This window comes from Arvicanthis niloticus, chromosome 1 (genome assembly GCF_011762505.2).
Source record: "Arvicanthis niloticus isolate mArvNil1 chromosome 1, mArvNil1.pat.X, whole genome shotgun sequence".
NCBI lineage: Eukaryota > Metazoa > Chordata > Mammalia > Rodentia > Muridae > Arvicanthis > Arvicanthis niloticus.
The window spans coordinates 115,224,016-115,241,616 of record NC_047658.1 but is presented as its reverse complement, the minus strand read 5'-3'; the positions used below and the strand labels follow the sequence as shown (position 1 = coordinate 115,241,616).

The window sequence follows — 17,601 nt, the reverse complement described above, 5'->3', positions numbered from 1 at the left end:
CCTGTTTTGCATGCGCAGGCCGGCCCCGCCTCCGCTGTCAGCTGGAGGAAGCGGAGTAGGAAGCAGCCGCGATGTCCTTTTGTGTCCTACAAGCAGCCAGCGGCGCCGCCGAGTGAGGGGGGACGCAGCGCGGCGGGGCGGTGCGGCCGGAGGAGGCGGCCCCCGCTCACCCCGGCTCTCCGGGCCGCTCGGCCCCCATGCCTGCCCGCCAGCCCTGCCGGAGCCCAAGGTCCGGGGGCGGAAGGGAACGCGGCCGCGGGGGTGGGCGGGCGCGGCGGGGGCCATGTGCAAGCGCGGGCGGGGGGCGGGCTGCGGGCGGGGTCGCGCCTGGTGCGGCGGCCGGGTCAGGACTGGCTTCAGGTCCTGGCCTCGGGTTAGCCTCGGGCTTTGGAGCGAGTCTCCGGGCAGCGTTCAGATCAATCCTTGAGCATTGCGGGAGTCCTCGGGGTGGGCTGGGATTGAAAGGGGCCCTTGAGGCCACGTGGGGGCGCTTGCATGGGCTTTGGGCTACCCTCCTCTCTGGGTCATAGGTCATCCTAGCGCGAGGGAGAACTTCTTCCTTGTCGCCTCTTCTTACTTCCTGATAACCTAATAGAAGTCCCCCGCGGGCAAAGGGGGGAGGGGAGATTAGTAACTTCAGGCAACTTCCCATAGGTGTGCGCAGGTTGATGGGGGGGGGGGTGGCCCTGGAGGTCGCGAGAGGTAGTGAGCTCTACGGCAGCTGGAGTGCAAGAATGAACCCTGCAGGTCTGGGGTGCAAAAGAGGTGGAGCCGCGCCCTACATGGCGTGGCTGGACTGGGCTTGCTAAGGCAGGAGGGGGTGGCGTGTCAGAGGTGAGAGACTCCCTTACAAGAGTGTGGTGAGGGATTGTAAGACTTGAGTGTGAGTTTGCTTATTGAGTGTGCTCTTTTGCTGGGAGTATGTGAGAACTTGGGACTGGTTAAAGGCCATGTGTGAGTTGAAGGCTCCCAGGAGAGAGAGAGAGCATGTGTGGACATGTGGAAACTCCTGAGAGAGTGGCCATATCCTTCGCCTCCGCCCCCCTTTGCCCCACTGCCGGTTCCTCAGTATGCTCTTGAATACTTGAGAGCACCTCCCAACATCTGGAGAAAACTGAGGAGAGGTATCATGCTTATTTGGGGGTTGAGAGTTGCCTGCAGGTTGAGGTTGCCCTGCTTCCTGGCTTGGGTGGGAGCTAGACTTGCCAAGCCACTCCCAGGTTCCCAGGAGGAGGACCTGCTGTCAGTTACTGGCCCCAGAGGCTCTGGAGACTCTGTTCCCATGGCGACAGCTGGGGGCCCTCTTCATGGGCAGCCGGGCTCTTCCTTGGACTCTGCCTCCTCCTTCTCCTTGGCTGAGCCTGGAAGCCTGGCCTAGGCCCAGTGTTGCCCAACCTATGTGGCAGGGTGCCTCCCTGTGACCCTGATGGTCTTTCCCTGCAGGTGACCAGCACCATGTCCAGCCAGGTGGTGGGCATCGAGCCCCTCTACATCAAGGCAGAGCCAGCCAGCCCTGACAGTCCAAAGGGTTCCTCAGAGACTGAGACTGAACCCCCGGTGACCCTGGCCTCTGGTCCAGCTCCAGCCCGCTGCCTTCCAGGGCACAAGGAGGAGGAGGATGGGGAGGGGGCAGGGTCTGGTGAGCAGGGCAGTGGGAAGCTAGTGCTCAGCTCTCTACCCAAACGCCTCTGCCTGGTCTGTGGGGATGTGGCCTCTGGCTACCACTACGGTGTGGCATCCTGTGAGGCCTGCAAAGCCTTCTTCAAGAGGACCATCCAGGGTGAGCCCCTACCCCCATCCCCTGCTTCTGTGCCCTTAGCCCTGTACCCTTCAGGCCTGGCACTTTCTAATTGGTACAGTGCTGCATGCAGGAGACCCTGAGCCTGTCTGTTGCTGCTTGAGGTTGTTGGCAGTCTGGAATTTGAATTTTCTTGTACTTCCCGGGACATCATTTTTTTTAGGGGTATGATGGCTGGGGATATAGCTGAGGTTAGTAGAATGCTTGCCTAGTTTACAGGAGGCTCTAGGTTCTGTCCTTAGCACTGTATAAATCAAGTGTGGTGTTGCATACCTAAAACTCAGCACTTTGGAGATGGAACTAGGAGCATCAGAAATTCAAGGTCAGCATTAACTACATAGTAAGTTGAAGGACAGCTTGGCTACGTGAAAGCCTGCTCCTCTCCCCCAAAAGGGGGAGGGGGGGCTAGCCGGGCAGGGGTGGCTCACACCTTTAATCCTAGCACCGGGGAGGCAGGAGGCAGGTTGATCAGTGAGTTTGAGGCCAGACTGGTCTACAGAGTGAGTTCCAGGACAGCCAGGGCTACACAGAGAAACTCTGTCTTGAAGAGAAAAAAAAAAAAAAAGAAAGAAAAAAAAAAAAAAAAAAAGAAGTAGAAGAAAGAAGCTACTGGCATAGGCCACTGGTGGGTCGGATCGGGGTGTGAGCCAGGATACAGGAGCACCTGTTACAGAACTCAGCTCCCGACTTTCCTGCTGCCCGTAGTCGCTGCCTGCAAATCCCTAGCACTACACAGAGTCACTCTTCTTGGCTCCCCCAGAGCATCGCACTACTAACTCAAGGCAGGTGTTTATGGGCAACTGATACAGGTTTATTATGTTTTAGCATGCAGCTTTGAAAAGGCAGGCTTCCTCTCTCTTTAGCCACTTTTTTTTTTTTTTTTTTTTTTTAAATCTTACCCAGGACAGCAGTGATGAAGACATTGATATGAACATTCTCTGGGGTAGGCCTATTGTTCTTAAGCAACCATTGGTTACTCTGAGGCTATAACATCATTTACAAAATATATATTGAGACATTATCTTATTATGTAGTTGGCCTGGGACTCACTGTGTCTTCCAGGCCTAAACTCTATACCCTTTTACCCCAGCCTCCCAGGAGTGCTGTGGTGATAGGCAAATACCACTGCAGCTGACTTGTAAAAGTTTTCTTAGCATGTATTTATTTTGTGTGTGTATACATTTGCACCCAGCGTATGTGTGTAGAGGTCAGAGGATATATTGTGGGAGTAGCCTCTTGATGTCTACCATAAAGGATGCGGGGACTGAACTCAGGACATCAGGTTCGGCAGCAAGTGCCTTTACGTACTGAATCATCTTGAGGCATCAGCTGGTTGGAGAACATTTTTTTGAGTGCTTAACCTGTGGTAGGTATTGACCCCTTTTACTTTCAGGATTTCATCCCCTTATTGAACCCTTTGTAAAGGGCCAGTGTTAAGAGCTAATGCACAGGAGGTGTTGTAGCTACTTGTATCTCTCAAGTAGAAAGTGACAGCCTGGTTTTAGTGCAGGTCCAGAGCTGAGCTCTTAAACTCCAGACTGCTGCTTCTGTGTACCACTAGTGACCTGGACTTTGGACCACTGATAGTGATATTCCAGAGAGTTGTTTTATGGTTTTTTTTTTTTTTTTTTTTTTATGTTGTTTTGAGATATGGTCTCAGTGTTTAGCCATAGCTGTCCTAGAACTCACTCTAAGGACCTGACTGGCCTTGAATTCACAGAGCTCTGCCTGCCTCTACCTATGGAGTGCTTGGTTCCAGTGAGTTTTCATCTGACTGAAGTGCACTGGTCTAAAACTGCTCCTTGCTGGCCAGAGCCAGGTGCCTCCCGTTCACCTTCATCCTGACGGAGTTAAGCCAAACCTAACTGCTGGAAATTGCCTTCATTTATTCTTTTCTTTTCCCTCCCTCCCCTCCTCTTCCCCCTCCCTTTCCCCTTTTCCCTCTCTCCCTCCCTCCCTCTTTCTTCCTTCCTTCCTTCCCCCCCTTCTCTCTCTCTCTCTCTCTCTTTTCTTCGGAGACAGGATCTCACTATAAAACCCTTGCTGTCCATCCTGGAACTCACTATGTAGACTGGGCTGGATTCCAAATCACAGAGATCCGCCTGCTCCTGCCTCTCCAGTGCTGGGATTAAAGGCCTGAGCCATCGTGGCTGGCTCTATTCATTTTTTTTTTTTTAAACTGGCCTCTCAAAGTATGATTTTGGGGGTGGTGTGGGGAGAGGTTGTTAGTGATGGAATTCAGGGCCTCCTGAGTGCTGCTGAGCACGTCCTCCACCAGTGTGCTCCACTCCAGCCTCAAGTGCATGTTTCTTATCCTGCCAACTCTGCAGGTAGGAAAACTGAGACCTCACAGGTATTAGGAACGGGAAGTACAGTGGGCGGTGTTGGTGTATGTCTTTAATCCTAGCACTCTGGAGGCAGAGGCGGGCCAGTTTGGTCTACATGTAGACTGAGTTTCAGGACAGCCAAGCTACACTCATGTGCCTCCACACCAGGGGAGACAGTGTCTTGATCTATCTATCTATCTATCTATCTATCTATCTATCTCCCATATATATTCAGTATGAGTATTGAATATATACTTGAGCTGAGTATAGCAGGACAGAGAAACCCTATCTTGAAAAAAACAAACAAAAAGAATAGGAACCACATAATGTCACAGTTGATATTCAGGAGACAGAGGCAGGTGGATCTCTCTAAGTTTGAGGCTAGCCTGATCTACATAAGGAGTTTCAGGGCAGCTAGAGCTATAGAGAAAGATCCAGGTCTCCAAACAAACACCTAAGTTAAGTAAATAAATCAGAGATGGTAAGTCCCCATAGCCTTTTACTTTTCTTTCTTAAGTAGGGTCGTGCTGCACAGCTCAGGCTGCTTCGGTCCTGCAGCCGTCCTTCCCTGGCTCTAAGCGTTGGCGTTGCAGGTGTGTGCTGCAGACCCCAGGTGTCCCTGCTCTTTAGTACGTGAGCCTGTGCTCCCACCCAGCTGGGCCTGAGGCTGGGGAAGGGAAACTGACTTGGTCAGAACTGTCCGGTTTGATTTGTAGCATGTGTTGGAAGGCAGAAAGCAGGGTGTGTGCTAAGGGCCTGTCAGGACTGGGGCTGGAGGGTTTCCCTGGGGAGGCACCTTGAGCTGAGCATAGCAGCCCTGTGGATATAGGAGGAGAGACGCATGAAAGGCCTGTTGGCTCCTTGTGTGCTTTGGTCCTTGAGACAGCCCTGTGAGGTTGAGGGGCCACTGGTACCTAGTACACATCAGGCCTTGTGACTGGAACTGACAGTAAGTTGAGAGAGAACACACAGGGTAAAGTGTTCACAGCAGCTTCCAGCTAATTCCAGCATTTGGGAGGCTGAGGCAAGAGGACTGTGAGCTTAAGGCATTCTTGGGGGACATGTGGAATATGTATGGGCTATATAACAATGTACTGTCTACCCTGGTGTGGTGGTACATGCTTGCTATTTTAGCATTTGTAGGTGGAGGCAGGAGAACCAAGATTCAAGGTTATCCTCCACTATGTAGTGAGTTAAGAGGCCAGCCTGAGCTACATATGATCCTGTTTCAAAAAAAAAAAAAAAAAAAAAAGAGGGGATGGAGAAGATGGCACTTTTGGTGTTTGCCGCTGAATTGGATGCTCGGTGCTCACATTAAACCAGATGTTGGGAGGCAATGACAGGAGGCTTGGGGCCACTCTAGTTGAGTTGGTGAGCTCCAGGTTCTGTGAGAGACCTTGTTTCAGATTATATAAGGTGAAGTCAGGCATGCTGGGCACACCTTTTACCCGAGTGCTTAGGAAGCCAGCCTTGTCTAGCTAGTGAATTTACGGCTGACAAGGGATACATAGTGAGACCCTGTTTCAGAAAAGAAGTGGAGAGCCATTGAAGGAGACACCTCACATGAACCCAGGGCTTCCACATACATAGCCACATGTACACGGAACGGCAAACAATCCTCCAAACAGCCAGCTGTGTGGCTGATGCCCACAGGACTGATGGAGGACTGTTACACATTTTTCAAGACTAGCCTGAGCTAAGGTGTGAAACTGTCTCAAAAACAAAAGCCCAGCTACCCAGCCAGAACAAAGGGAGCAGAAAGCTGCAGGGTAAGTGAACATTCACACGTGTTACGTATCAGATAGTGGTAAGGCCAGAAGTAGCTTTGAAGAGGGATTTGTCACAGGGTGCTCAGGAAAGGCCTCTCCAAGGAGAAGGGAGGTAAGGGAACAGACATGGCTGTCAGGACCAGAGCTCAGGCAGGAGATAGAATGCCCTGAGGCTGGCCCTGTCTGAGGAGCATGCAGTGCAGATCAGAACTAGAAAGGATGATTGGCCTGGCTCTTCAAGCCTGAAGGACACTCTTCACTTACTCTCAAGAGAACTCACTGGGGAGTGTGATCAGAGGAGAGTGCCAGGATCCCTCAAGCTCCAATGAGGAGAGTAGAGACTGCAGGAAGCCAGTGAACCATATGGTGACAGGTCAAGTGAGCCACTGCAGGCAGGAGTTAGGTAGGTGAGGTGGTGAGACTCCCAACACTGCCAGTAGGCTGGACATCAGTTGACAGGAAGGGAAGATGGTCCTCATGTTTCCTGAGCAACTGAAGGTAATTGCATGTTTGGCAGAAGTGGGGTTCTTGTGCAGCGGGTGGGTTGGAAGACCCTCCCTCCAGATGACCTGGGGCTGCTGGACATGTGCATGTAGACAGCACAGTGCAGTGCAGGCTGGAGATGTAATCCTGAAGGTCTGGGAGATAGGGAGAATGAGGTTGGACAGGCCTAGGGGCTGCACCCATTTGCTAGACAGAAACCATAGAGGTGCCAGAGGGTATGAGGACCATGAGGGCTTGTCCTAGAAACAAAAGACAGCTCTGAAGGGTTTCTAGAAGTAGAAAGCATTGCTTTAGGCAAGGGAGTTGAGAACTCAGTGGAGCCCTGGATTTAGCCTGGAAGCCATGGTAGCCCTCGACAGCTCTTGAGCCCAGAAGTATGGTTTCAGGGCAAATATGCAGCTTGGCCTATGGGGCCCTGCTTCATCCAAGCAGGGTTACCCCAGCCCAGTGGCTGTTCCCGTCCCTGTCCTGCTCATGAAATCCTGCTCTCCCTTTCCTCCCAATACCCCCAGACTGGTGCTTGCCTGGGGTGAGTCAGGGCTCTCCTGTCATCTGGGCCCCCTCCGGGCTCTGGGAGGCTGCCACTGGAGCCCTGCCTCTTCCTGGCAGGGAGCATCGAGTACAGCTGTCCGGCCTCCAATGAGTGTGAGATCACCAAGCGGAGACGCAAGGCCTGTCAGGCCTGCCGCTTCACCAAGTGCCTGCGGGTGGGCATGCTCAAGGAGGGTGAGCGCTGGGCAGAGCCTGGGTGAGATGGGGGTGGTCCAGTGGGTTGGGTGGGAGCCTGGGGAGAAGGTGGGGAAGTAGGGCTCTGTGGAGCAAGTACTTCATCAACAGTCTGGCTTTACGATTCAAGGTGTTCGTCTGGACCGTGTCCGCGGAGGGCGACAGAAGTACAAACGGCGGCCAGAGGTGGACCCTTTGCCTTTCCCAGGCCCCTTCCCTTCCGGTCCTCTGGCAGTAGCTGGAGGACCCCGGAAGACAGGTGAGACCTGGGGTTCCTAAGCTTTGGGGTGGGGGGCCAGCCATTACAGGTCTGTCTTGTTTCCTCACTTGCCCTGAGACCCACGTCTTACTTTTCTCATTTCTCCCTGAGAGATAATTATAAAATAATCTTCACAAACAGGCTGTAGCTCAGTAGAGTGCTTGCCTACCATGTATGAAGCCCTGGGTGTGATCTTTAGCAGCCCATGCACCATGCACACTTAATTCCACATTCAGGAGGCAAAACAGGATTGGGAGTTTAGGGTCATGGGTGGCTGTATAGTACATTCAAGGACAATAAACTACATCACAGGCAGACACCCACGTAGAAGCATGATCAGGACGGGGGTGTCTTAGGGTTTCTGTTGCAGTGATAAAAACACCACCACCAGAAGAAACTTGGGAGAAAAGGTTTCTTTCAGCTCACAACTCTCAGGTCGAACTCCCTCACTGAGGGGAAGTCACAGCAGGGATTCAAGCAAGGCAGGAGCTGATATAGAGGTTTGGAGGAACACTGCTTACTGGCTTAATCCTCTTGGCTTGCTCAGCCTGCTTTGTTGTCCCCAGGTCCACCTGCCCAGGAATGACACCAGCCACAGAAGATAGGGCCCTTCCACATCAGTCAGCAAACAAGAAAACCCTAGAGTCTTGCTACAGGCCAACCTCACCGAGGCATTTCCTCAAAATTTCCTCTTCCCACATATACGTGTGTCAAGTTGACAAAAACAAATCAGCACAGGGGCATTTTCTTTTTTTGTAAAGGTGTTGGGGGAACCAGGGTTATGTTAGACTGGGGTGTCTGTAAGCTATCCCCAAGCCTCAGGTAGATTTTAGTGCTCACAGCCCTTCTCTGAGGGAAGGCCAGAGGGGAATGTCTGGGAAGGAACCTGGCTCTGAAGGCCTTCCAAGGTCTGCCAGATGTGTTTGTGACTCTAGTCCTCACCTGTCACTGTAGCCCCAGTGAACGCTTTGGTGTCTCATCTGCTGGTGGTTGAACCTGAGAAGCTGTATGCCATGCCTGACCCAGCAAGCCCTGATGGACACCTCCCTGCTGTGGCCACTCTCTGTGATCTTTTTGATCGAGAGATAGTGGTCACCATCAGCTGGGCCAAGAGCATCCCAGGTAAAGGCCCAGTGGTTAAGCATCCTTGAACAGGTAAGCCATATTTGGCCCTGCTGCCGTCTTAACTGTCCTGTTTCCCCTGCCCTCCAGGCTTCTCCTCACTGTCACTGTCTGACCAGATGTCAGTATTGCAGAGTGTGTGGATGGAGGTGCTGGTGCTGGGTGTGGCCCAGCGCTCACTGCCTCTGCAGGACGAGCTGGCCTTTGCTGAGGACCTGGTCCTGGATGAAGAGGGGGCACGGGCAGCTGGTCTGGGGGATCTGGGGGCAGCCCTGCTGCAGCTGGTTCGGCGACTGCAAGCCCTACGGCTGGAGCGGGAGGAGTACGTCCTGCTGAAAGCTCTGGCCCTTGCCAATTCTGGTGAGTGTTCAGGGAAAACACACATAGGTCTCCCCATAAGGTCCTCCAACTGCCAGTGATGGTGGTATGATGGTGGTTGCGGATAAGGACAACTGAGGCTTAATTATTGAAAATCACCAAGTAAGCCAAGGTCCTGAATTATACATAGGATTCTGAGCTCTCGTGGTCTACTGACAAAGCACAAGTGAGAGGGGAAGTGTGGAGCTTGAGATGGCCACAGGTGAGAAAGGGTGGGCCCTGGCTCACAGGCAGAGCAGTGAGTGCATTACCCGACCCAGAGATTCCAAACAGCTGAGTCCCCCCTTTAGTCATCTTAGCCAATGGTTCTCTCCCTCCCTAGACTCTGTGCATATAGAAGACGCTGAGGCTGTGGAGCAGCTGCGTGAAGCCCTGCATGAGGCCTTGCTGGAGTACGAAGCTGGCCGGGCTGGCCCTGGAGGGGGTGCTGAGCGGAGGCGTGCAGGCAGGCTGCTGCTTACGCTGCCACTCCTCCGCCAGACAGCAGGCAAAGTCCTGGCCCATTTCTATGGGGTGAAGCTGGAGGGCAAGGTGCCCATGCACAAGCTGTTTTTGGAAATGCTTGAGGCCATGATGGACTGAGGCAAGGGGTGGGACAGGGTGGGGTGGCTGGCAGGATCTGCCCAGCATAGGGTGTTAGCCCCAAAGGGGCAAAGCTGGAGTCTGGGCAGTGCCATAGCCTGCTGGCAGGGCCAGGGCAATGCCATCCGCCCCTGGGAGAAGGCTTCATGCCCTTCCCTCCCCCCTTTGGGGGGGGGGATTGTCAGAAGCCAGGAAAGTGAATGCCCAGGTGTGGGCACAGTGCTGCCCCTTGCAAGCCATAACGTGCCCCCCCCCAAGAGTGTTGGGGGCCTTGTGGAAGCCATAGGGGGCTGCAGGGGATGTGTAGGAGGCAGAAACTGATCTCAGGGAGGGAAGGGGATGGAGGCCATAGTCTCCCAGTGGGTGATGCTTTTGCTGCTGCTTAATCTGACCTCCTCTCCAGAGCAGAGAGGGGCTTGGAAAGCAAAGGCCCCTGTCCCTTCGCTCCTCTCCTCATTCGCATTGGGCTTTAGTGCCCCCCCTTGAAGCAATAACTCCAAGCAGGCTCCAGCCCCTGGACCCCTGGGGTGGCCAGGGCCCCCTACCAGCTCCCACCTCAAGGGGTGGGGGATAGCACTGCCTCTATGCCCTGCAGAGCAATAACACTATATTTATTTTTGGGTTTGGCCAGGGAGGCGCAGGGCTATGGGGCAAGCCAGGGCCCAGAGCCCTTGGCTGTACAGAGACTCTATTTTAATGTATATTTGCTGCAAAGAGAAACCGCTTTTGGTTTTGAACCTTTAATGAGAAAAAAAAATATACTATGGAACTCAAGTACACCGTGGTTGGTGAGTCACTGGGGGTGTTTGGGGTCACACATGACACATTCGTTAACAGACCATACAACAGAAACACACGGTAGCAAAATACCAAAGTGGTGGCTAGCAAGGTTATGTCTTACTCTCCTCGTCATTCAACAACATATTGGGGATCCCGCGGCTGATGGGAAAAAGACGACCAGATTCTGGGCATTGCAGGGTGCCCTCCAGCACATCAACCTGCGGGGGAGCAGAGCAAAGCTAAGCACAGGGTGCCTCAGTGGGAGGGCTTGGGAAGGTGATGCACAAGAATTCTCACCTCAAGCAACACGTGGTGCATCTTCCTCAAAAACGTCTCGTCGTGTTCATAACCTTCAGTCGGCTCTTTGGGTACCTCAGCCAAGTTTAACTGTGGAAAGGAAGCTTACTGGGTCAGTGGGCACACAAACACCGAGCCAGCCCCAGCAGGGACGGGGCCCAGAGCCCAAGGCCGCCTCCGAGGGGTGACAGAAGGGATGGGGTCCTCACGGTGTCCGCTGCCTGCACAAGCGCCGCCCACTCCACTTTGGGGATCATCCGTGCCACGAAGTCGGGGTTGAACTCCACGGGGTTGATGCGGACCTCGGTGGCCTGCGGGGGGGAAAAGATTTAGCGAGGTAGGTTCGGGCCCCGCAGTTTCCACCCTGAGCCGTAAGGGCAACAAACCCTTGTGCAGTTACCTGCAGGCGCAGCGGGAAGCCACGCGTGCCCACGCCCCGCACATGCGAGCTCAGGAGATTGTGGGTGAGCAGTTTCATGTTGTCACACAGGAGTCCGGGTCGCTGGAACCGGAAGGATCCACACTTCTCCTTTGTACCACTTCCGCTGTCGAAGCCCTTGGACACTTCGCCGGACCGGAAGTGGATGAGTTAAGGGAACTTTGCGGCAGCCGAGAGACGGGAAGGACTGTGTTGGGTCGAGTCCTGATACCGGAAGCGTTTCTCGGGGAGACCGCAAAGGCTGACGACGAACCCCGCTCGCTGTAAATCCATACATACTATGCAAATCACCCGTAAACCGGCTGCCTTGCGGCGCTCTGGTTGAGTGTAAAACAAGCACATTTGAGGCTTAGCCAGATTACCCCCCTACCTGTGTTTTGCGGTTAAGGGTCAGAAACTGTCACATTTGTAAGCCAGGCACCTCTTTCTGCATACAGATAAGGCGTGCGACCCCTAGAAGCCCCGCCGGCCGCATTGTCTTGCGTCACGGCTCAGCCTCAGTAAGCCGGCGTAGCGGATGCGGCGCGCTGGCGTGGGCGGAGCGGTCTCTGCACCCACCTCCTGTGGGCAGAGCCATCTGCGGGTGAGCTGCGGCAGTGGGGCGGGCATGGTACAGCTGTGGCTCCGTGTCTTGGGCAGTGTAGCCGGTTCTGAGCTCCGTGCATCGACTACCTGGACGTGCGCGGCAGGCAGAGCAGGCCGGAAAGGAGCAGGTTGGGAGTTTGGCGGGGCCCGCAGCTTCAGAAGCGCCGCGGTGATCATGGCCCCGATCAAGGTGACCGATTTTACCTCTCCTGGGTCCAACCTATCACGTCTCTTTGGGTTCCACACGGGGTCTCGGGGTCTCGGCTACCGTCCTTTACATTTCTTCTTGTCATGCTTTCTGTAAGACCCTGTCTCTGCCTCTCCGTCCTGGAACATTTCATGAGCCGCTCTCTCAAACCTACTATGCCACGTCCAGGGACAAGTCCCCACCATTTTCAAGCGACCGAATGCTATGTCATTTCCCACATTCTTGAAATACCTCTTTTGCTGCTTTTCAAACTCCTAATACCCCTCTCCAAAGCCCCAGCCCTTTTGTGATTGTACTAGACTCCACTTCACCTCATCTTTTGAAAGAACTGTGGTCCCTTGGAGACAGGGGTCTGTCTTTCCCACTTCTTTCTCCACTCTATGAAATGCTTCCCCGCCCCCCTTCTGTTTGGTCTTTCTGGGAATTCTTGAATCTATCCCATCTCCTGTTCTTGGACTTCATTTTAGAGAAAGAGAGAGGGAGGAAGGGAGGGAAGGAGAGAGGAAAGGAAGCAGGGAGGGAGGAAGGAGAGAGACAGAAAGACTGACTCACTATATAGTCTTGGCTGTCCTGGAACTCATTCTCTAGACCAGACTGGCCTCAAACTCCTAGAGATCTGTCTGCCTCTCAGTCCCAAATGTTAGGATTAAGGGCCCTCAAAAAAAAAAAAAAAAAAAAAAAAAAACCAAAACTTTAAAAATATGTACTTAGTGTGTGTGTTTGGTAACAGGCATGTGAATGTGGAGGTCAGAGGAGGATTTTCTCAGGAGTCAGTTTTGTCTTTCTGTCATGTCGGTTGTGGGAATAGGACTCAGGTGATCAGGCTTGGTGGTGGGCACCTTTACCTACTCACCACTTCCTTTCATTTCCTCTTGTGGCTCCAGGAAGCCTCCAGGTGGGCTGACACTCCCCACCTACCCTGCAAGCCTACATCCTGATGCTTAGGCAACTTCCCTCGGTTTCCAACATTTTTCTCCTGGTGTGTGGATGGGATTTGTCCCCCTCTCTGTTGCTGGGCACTTTCTCCACCCCAGACACAGCCCTCTGTACTCCTCCTCTGTGCATTGATCCATCTTGGGTGGCTTGTTTACAGAGCATTGCGACACTCAAGAAGGCCTCTCCCTTTTTCTGTTGCCACTAACTGGCCTTAGTCAGGTTTTGAAACATGTAGGATGTGGGGCAGGCGGGACATTACAAGAGAGTGAGACAGAAATGGACCCCTGGAACCGGACGGGCACTCTCTCTGCTGGGTGTAGTCACTGGCTCCATCAAGGTCTGTCTGTCTGGCTGTGGTTACTGGGCCTCTCTTTACTCCATGTTATCCTGGAGTCCTTTTCTCCAGGTGGGAGATGCCATTCCCTCAGTGGAGGTATTTGAAGGGGAACCCGGAAAGAAGGTGAACTTGGCAGAGCTGTTCAAGGGCAAGAAAGGTGTTTTGTTTGGAGTCCCTGGGGCATTTACACCTGGCTGTTCTAAGGTGAGTTTTCTCCTTTCCAGAATCAGAAACTGAGACCAGGAGTGTGGGAGAAAAGGACCCTAGTTATATCTAATAGCTCTGATTGATGGTGTTGGTGGAAGCGCTGTGAAAATCCCTCGGGACTCAGGCTAATGAGACAGAAGCTTTGCCTATGGGATTTCATGGTCTTGACCATAGACACTTAGGTCCAACCTTCCTAGTAGCCAAGGCAAAATGAAAGTGGCGGGTTTCACACCGGTCCCCTTGCCCTGATGGGGAGGTTAGGAAGCAGGGGTTTCACACTGGTCCCCTTGCCCTGATGGGGAGGTTAGGAAGCAGGGGTTTCACACCGGTTCCCTTGCCCTGATGGGGAGGTTAGGAAGCAGGGGTTTCACACTGGTCCCCTTGCCCTGATGGGGGGGTTAGGAAGCAGGGGTTTCACACCGGTCCCCTTGCCCTGATGGGAGAGGTTAGGAAGCAGGGGTTTCACACTGGTCCCCTTGCCCTGATGGGGAGGTTAGGAAGCAGGGGTTTCACACCTGTCCCCTTGCCCTGATGAGGAGGTTAGGAAGCAGGGGTTTCACACTGGTCCCCTTGCCCTGATGGGGGGGTTAGGAAGCAGGGGTTTCACACCGGTCCCCTTGCCCTGATGGGAGAGGTTAGGAAGCAGGGGTTTCACACCGGTCCCCTTGCCCTGATGGGGAGGTTAGGAAGCAGGGGTTTCACACCGGTCCCCTTGCCCTGATGGGAGAGGTTAGGAAGCAGGGGTTTCACACTGGTCCCCTTGCCCTGATGGGAGAGGTTAGGAAGCAGGGGTTTCACACTGGTCCCCTTGCCCTGATGGGGAGGTTAGGAAGCAGGGGTTTCACACTGGTCCCCTTGCCCTGATGGGAGAGGTTAGGAAGCAGGGGTTTCACACTGGTCCCCTTGCCCTGATGGGGAGGTTAGGAAGCAGGGGTTTCACACTGGTCCCCTTGCCCTGATGGGGAGGTTAGGAAGCAGGGGTTTCACACTGGTCCCCTTGCCCTGATGGGGAGGTTAGGAAGCAGGGGTTTCACACTGGTCCCCTTGCCTTGATGGAGAGGTTAGGAAGCAGGGGTTTCACACTGGTCCCCTTGCCCTGATGGGGGAGGTTAGGAAGCAGGGGTTTCACACTGGTCCCCTTGCCCTGATGGGGAGGTTAGGAAGCAGGGGTTTCACACTGGTCCCCTTACCCTGATGGGGAGGTTAGGAAGCAGGGGTTTCACACTGGTCCCCTTGCCCTGATGGGGAGGTTAGGAAGCAGGGGTTTCACACTGGTCCCCTTGCCCTGATGGGGGAGGTTAGGAAGCAGGGGTTTCACACTGGTCCCCTTGCCCTGATGGGGGGGTTAGGAAGCAGGGGTTTCACACTGGTCCCCTTGCCCTGATGGAGGGGTTAGGAAGCAGGGGTTTCACACTGGTCCCCTTGCCCTGTGGGGGGGGGGGGTTAGGAAGCAGGAGGAGCTGGCTGAGCAAAGTAGGCAGTTGCCCCTAGTTTGACCTTTTGTTTTCTTCTTAGACCCACCTGCCTGGGTTTGTGGAGCAAGCTGGAGCTCTGAAGGCCAAAGGAGTGCAGGTGGTAGCCTGTTTAAGTGTAAATGATGTCTTTGTGACTGAAGAGTGGGGTCGAGCCCACCAGGCAGAAGGCAAGGTGAGGTGTGGGGCCCGTGAGGGGTTGGGCCAGAAAGGAGGTTTCCTTGTTTTTTATTACATTTTACTTACTCATTTTGTATGTGGGGTGGGCGCTCTTGCCATTGTGCACAAGTAGAAGTCAGAGGATAGCCTGCGAGGCTGAAGTCTCTCCTACCAGGTGGGATCGTGGGGACTGAACTCAGGTTGCCAGATTTGGCAGCAAGCACCTTCACTCACCGAGCCCTCTCACTGGAGATTTCTTGTGACATTTATTCTCTTTCCTTCAGGTTCGACTCCTGGCTGACCCCACTGGAGCCTTTGGGAAGGTGAGTGTACCACTCTTCCCTCAGCCTGCAGTTGGTCCTGGAGGGACATGTTATATGGGAGCAGTCCCTGGCCTGTTTGGGGGTTCCTGACACCCATCTCTGCCTGTCCTCTAGGAGACAGACTTATTATTGGATGATTCTCTGGTGTCTCTCTTTGGAAATCGTCGGCTGAAAAGGTAAAGTAGAACCCCTCCCCCCTGTTGGCACTAGGGCCCTGGCTACTGCCTGTGCTTCTGCAGCTGTGCCTCTTTCTGGCAGGTTCTCCATGGTGATAGACAACGGTGTAGTGAAGGCACTGAACGTGGAGCCGGATGGCACAGGCCTCACCTGCAGCCTGGCCCCCAACATCCTCTCACAGCTCTGAGGCCCTGGCCAGATGTCCTCTGACTCTCCCCTCTCCCACCCTGGGCTCTGGGCCAAAAGGTCCAGTACCTCCTTATGGGGGGACTACTTAAATGGAACCTTAACTGTATTTCTGCAATAAATAGTTTAATTTGTGTCTTTGCCTCTGGCATGGAATTGTCTGCTTTACCCTTGCTCACATGTAGACATAGATAGAGCTGAAGTCATTGGCAGGGGTTTGGAAGAGAAAATAGAGGGACAGCCGGGACAGGGTTCTGGAAGGTAGCATCCTCCAAACCAGCCTGAAGCTGAGAGGAAGCCAGAATTGGCTTTGCTTGGTACATCCTGGGACAGCTGGTGCTTGGTCTAGGAGCTGGCAGATTTCTTTGACTCTTAATACACAGGGCAGGAAGATTTGCTTCAAGCCTCCCAGCTTTTGGATTGCAGTTCCTCCAAGAGCACCCTGGCTCTGACTTGGTTTCATCAGAGCACACAGTACCAGGCTCAGTACTGGAGACTTCCTGAAGGAAGAGCCTTGGAGAGGTGTGGCCAGTGATGAAAATGAAGGCCAAGAGCTGGGGTCACCAGTAGGGCTTGGGACCTTAGGAGATACAGATCCTGCTCCTGGTGTTTGGAATCCATATTCAGGGGAGCATTGGGGTATTGTTGAGAAGTCCTTGTGTTTAGGAGATTGTACCACAACAGGTAGATTCTTGCAGAGCACTTGACTGATTTGTGTAGGCATAGTGAGGTATATACCAGGCCTGTCCAGCACTCTGGACCAAACCAGCCCTGCAGCAGCCATGGGAGACCAGGCAGGGAGGAAAAGGCTTGGTACCCGAAAGGAGCCTAAGGATGGGAGTGGCAGACATGAGTCAGGTTGAGCTAGAAAGGTAGGACTGGCCCAGGTTATAGCAGCCACTGGGGCTACTTGCTGAGGCAATCTGGTAGTCAGTAGGAGTTGAGGCCTCTGAGAGCAGTAAGAGCTTGCCTCCTAGCCTCCCCAGTCAACCACGGGACTTCTCCAGGGCACAGGTCAGATTCTAATCTGAGCCAGTGTGTGGAGCTGGGAGCTGGGAGCCAGAGGAAAGGCATGGAAGGATCTGTGGTGGGATGGTAGGCAAAAAGCACTGGAGCAGGTAAGAGGCCTCTGTGGTGACACTGGGCTCTCCTACTAAGGGACCCACAATTCAGCTGAGTGGCCAGTGCACCCATCTTTTCTCCTGAGATTCTCTCATCCCACCCACATCCCCTTGAATCACTGGCCAATTCTGGTCTGTTCTCTTTTGAAGCTTGGGTAACAGTGACCCTGACAGGCACAGTCCAGAGAGACTTGTTCCTTCCCAGGTCCCATCTCTCAGATCTTTAGAGTCAAATGGAGAAGCTGAGAAGCAGGGCTTCTTAACAGGGCCCTGCATGGCCCAGTGCAGAGCCCTGGCCTCTGGGCCGTGCCTCTTCTTCCCTGAAGCTCACACTGCCTCGGAAGTCAGTCACTCTCACAGTGTAAGCTCCCGTTTCTCACTGGCTGCCTGATTTTACCCATCCTTGTAAGACCTCTAAAGAAGTGTCCTCTCCTGAGTCTCTTGCCGCTGCCTGGGTCATGGCTGAGAGAAAGGAGTTTAAAGGTTCCCGTGGCGCCTTAGCCTGGGAGTCCTGCTTGCACAGCACCTGGGCTGGTGGAATGTCTAGCAGTTGAGCCAGCCCTGGAGCAGCTCCAGGCCTCTCAGGAGAACAATACCTGTCAGGAGAATGCAGTAAGGCTGGGCTTCAGGCCTGAGGTAAGGCTAGCCAGGCCTGAGGCTGCACCTGCTACTGTAAAGACCAAAGGGCCAATATTAAAACCAAACAGTTGTACAAAATGTCCTAAAAGAACCCATGCACACACTCACCTTGTGCTGCTGGAGCAGGAAGTCTGAGGATCAGCCATTAAGAAGAAAGGTTTGGGGCTGGAGAGAGGCTCAATGGTTAAGAGCACTGGCTGAGCTGCCAAGGCACCTGGGTTCAATTCCAGCTCCTACATGATAGTTTGCAACCACTCCTAACTCCAATTC

The 17,601-nt window shown here is 53.7% G+C and overlaps 3 protein-coding genes across 6 annotated transcripts; 2 read left to right on the top strand and 1 right to left on the bottom strand.

The window, feature by feature from the left end:
* Window positions 1-29: 29 nt before the first annotated feature.
* Esrra (estrogen related receptor alpha) lies at window positions 30-10,239 on the top strand. Of its 3 annotated transcripts, none has more exons than XM_034485885.2 (7): window positions 30-229; window positions 1,444-1,780; window positions 7,008-7,124; window positions 7,255-7,383; window positions 8,338-8,505; window positions 8,596-8,865; window positions 9,206-10,239. In XM_034485885.2, exons 2-7 carry the CDS (start codon window positions 1,456-1,458, stop codon window positions 9,463-9,465), a joined length of 1,269 nt encoding a protein of 422 aa, XP_034341776.1. In that variant the 5' UTR covers window positions 30-229; window positions 1,444-1,455; the 3' UTR covers window positions 9,466-10,239. The 3 variants fall into 3 exon arrangements, with proteins under 3 accessions (XP_034341776.1, XP_076772335.1, XP_076772339.1); XM_076916220.1 differs by lacking the exon at window positions 9,206-10,239 and adding an exon at window positions 9,014-9,157; XM_076916224.1 differs by lacking the exon at window positions 1,444-1,780 and having other exon boundaries at window positions 31-229.
* Trmt112 (tRNA methyltransferase activator subunit 11-2) lies at window positions 10,190-11,089 on the bottom strand. The gene is made up of 4 exons (XM_034485909.2): window positions 10,943-11,089; window positions 10,752-10,853; window positions 10,543-10,632; window positions 10,190-10,463 (listed from the first exon to the last, which is right to left on the bottom strand). The coding sequence occupies exons 1-4, from the start codon at window positions 11,018-11,020 to the stop codon at window positions 10,356-10,358; spliced, it is 378 nt and encodes a 125-aa protein (XP_034341800.1). The 5' UTR covers window positions 11,021-11,089; the 3' UTR covers window positions 10,190-10,355.
* Window positions 11,090-11,498: 409 nt separating this feature from the next.
* Window positions 11,499-15,707, top strand: Prdx5 (peroxiredoxin 5). Of its 2 annotated transcripts, XM_034485897.2 has the most exons (6): window positions 11,499-11,756; window positions 13,117-13,251; window positions 14,770-14,901; window positions 15,170-15,208; window positions 15,323-15,384; window positions 15,467-15,707. In XM_034485897.2, exons 1-6 carry the CDS (start codon window positions 11,499-11,501, stop codon window positions 15,570-15,572), a joined length of 732 nt encoding a protein of 243 aa, XP_034341788.1. In that variant the 3' UTR covers window positions 15,573-15,707. The 2 variants fall into 2 exon arrangements, with proteins under 2 accessions (XP_034341788.1, XP_076772359.1); XM_076916244.1 differs by lacking the exon at window positions 15,323-15,384 and having other exon boundaries at window positions 11,548-11,756.
* Window positions 15,708-17,601: the final 1,894 nt, after the last annotated feature.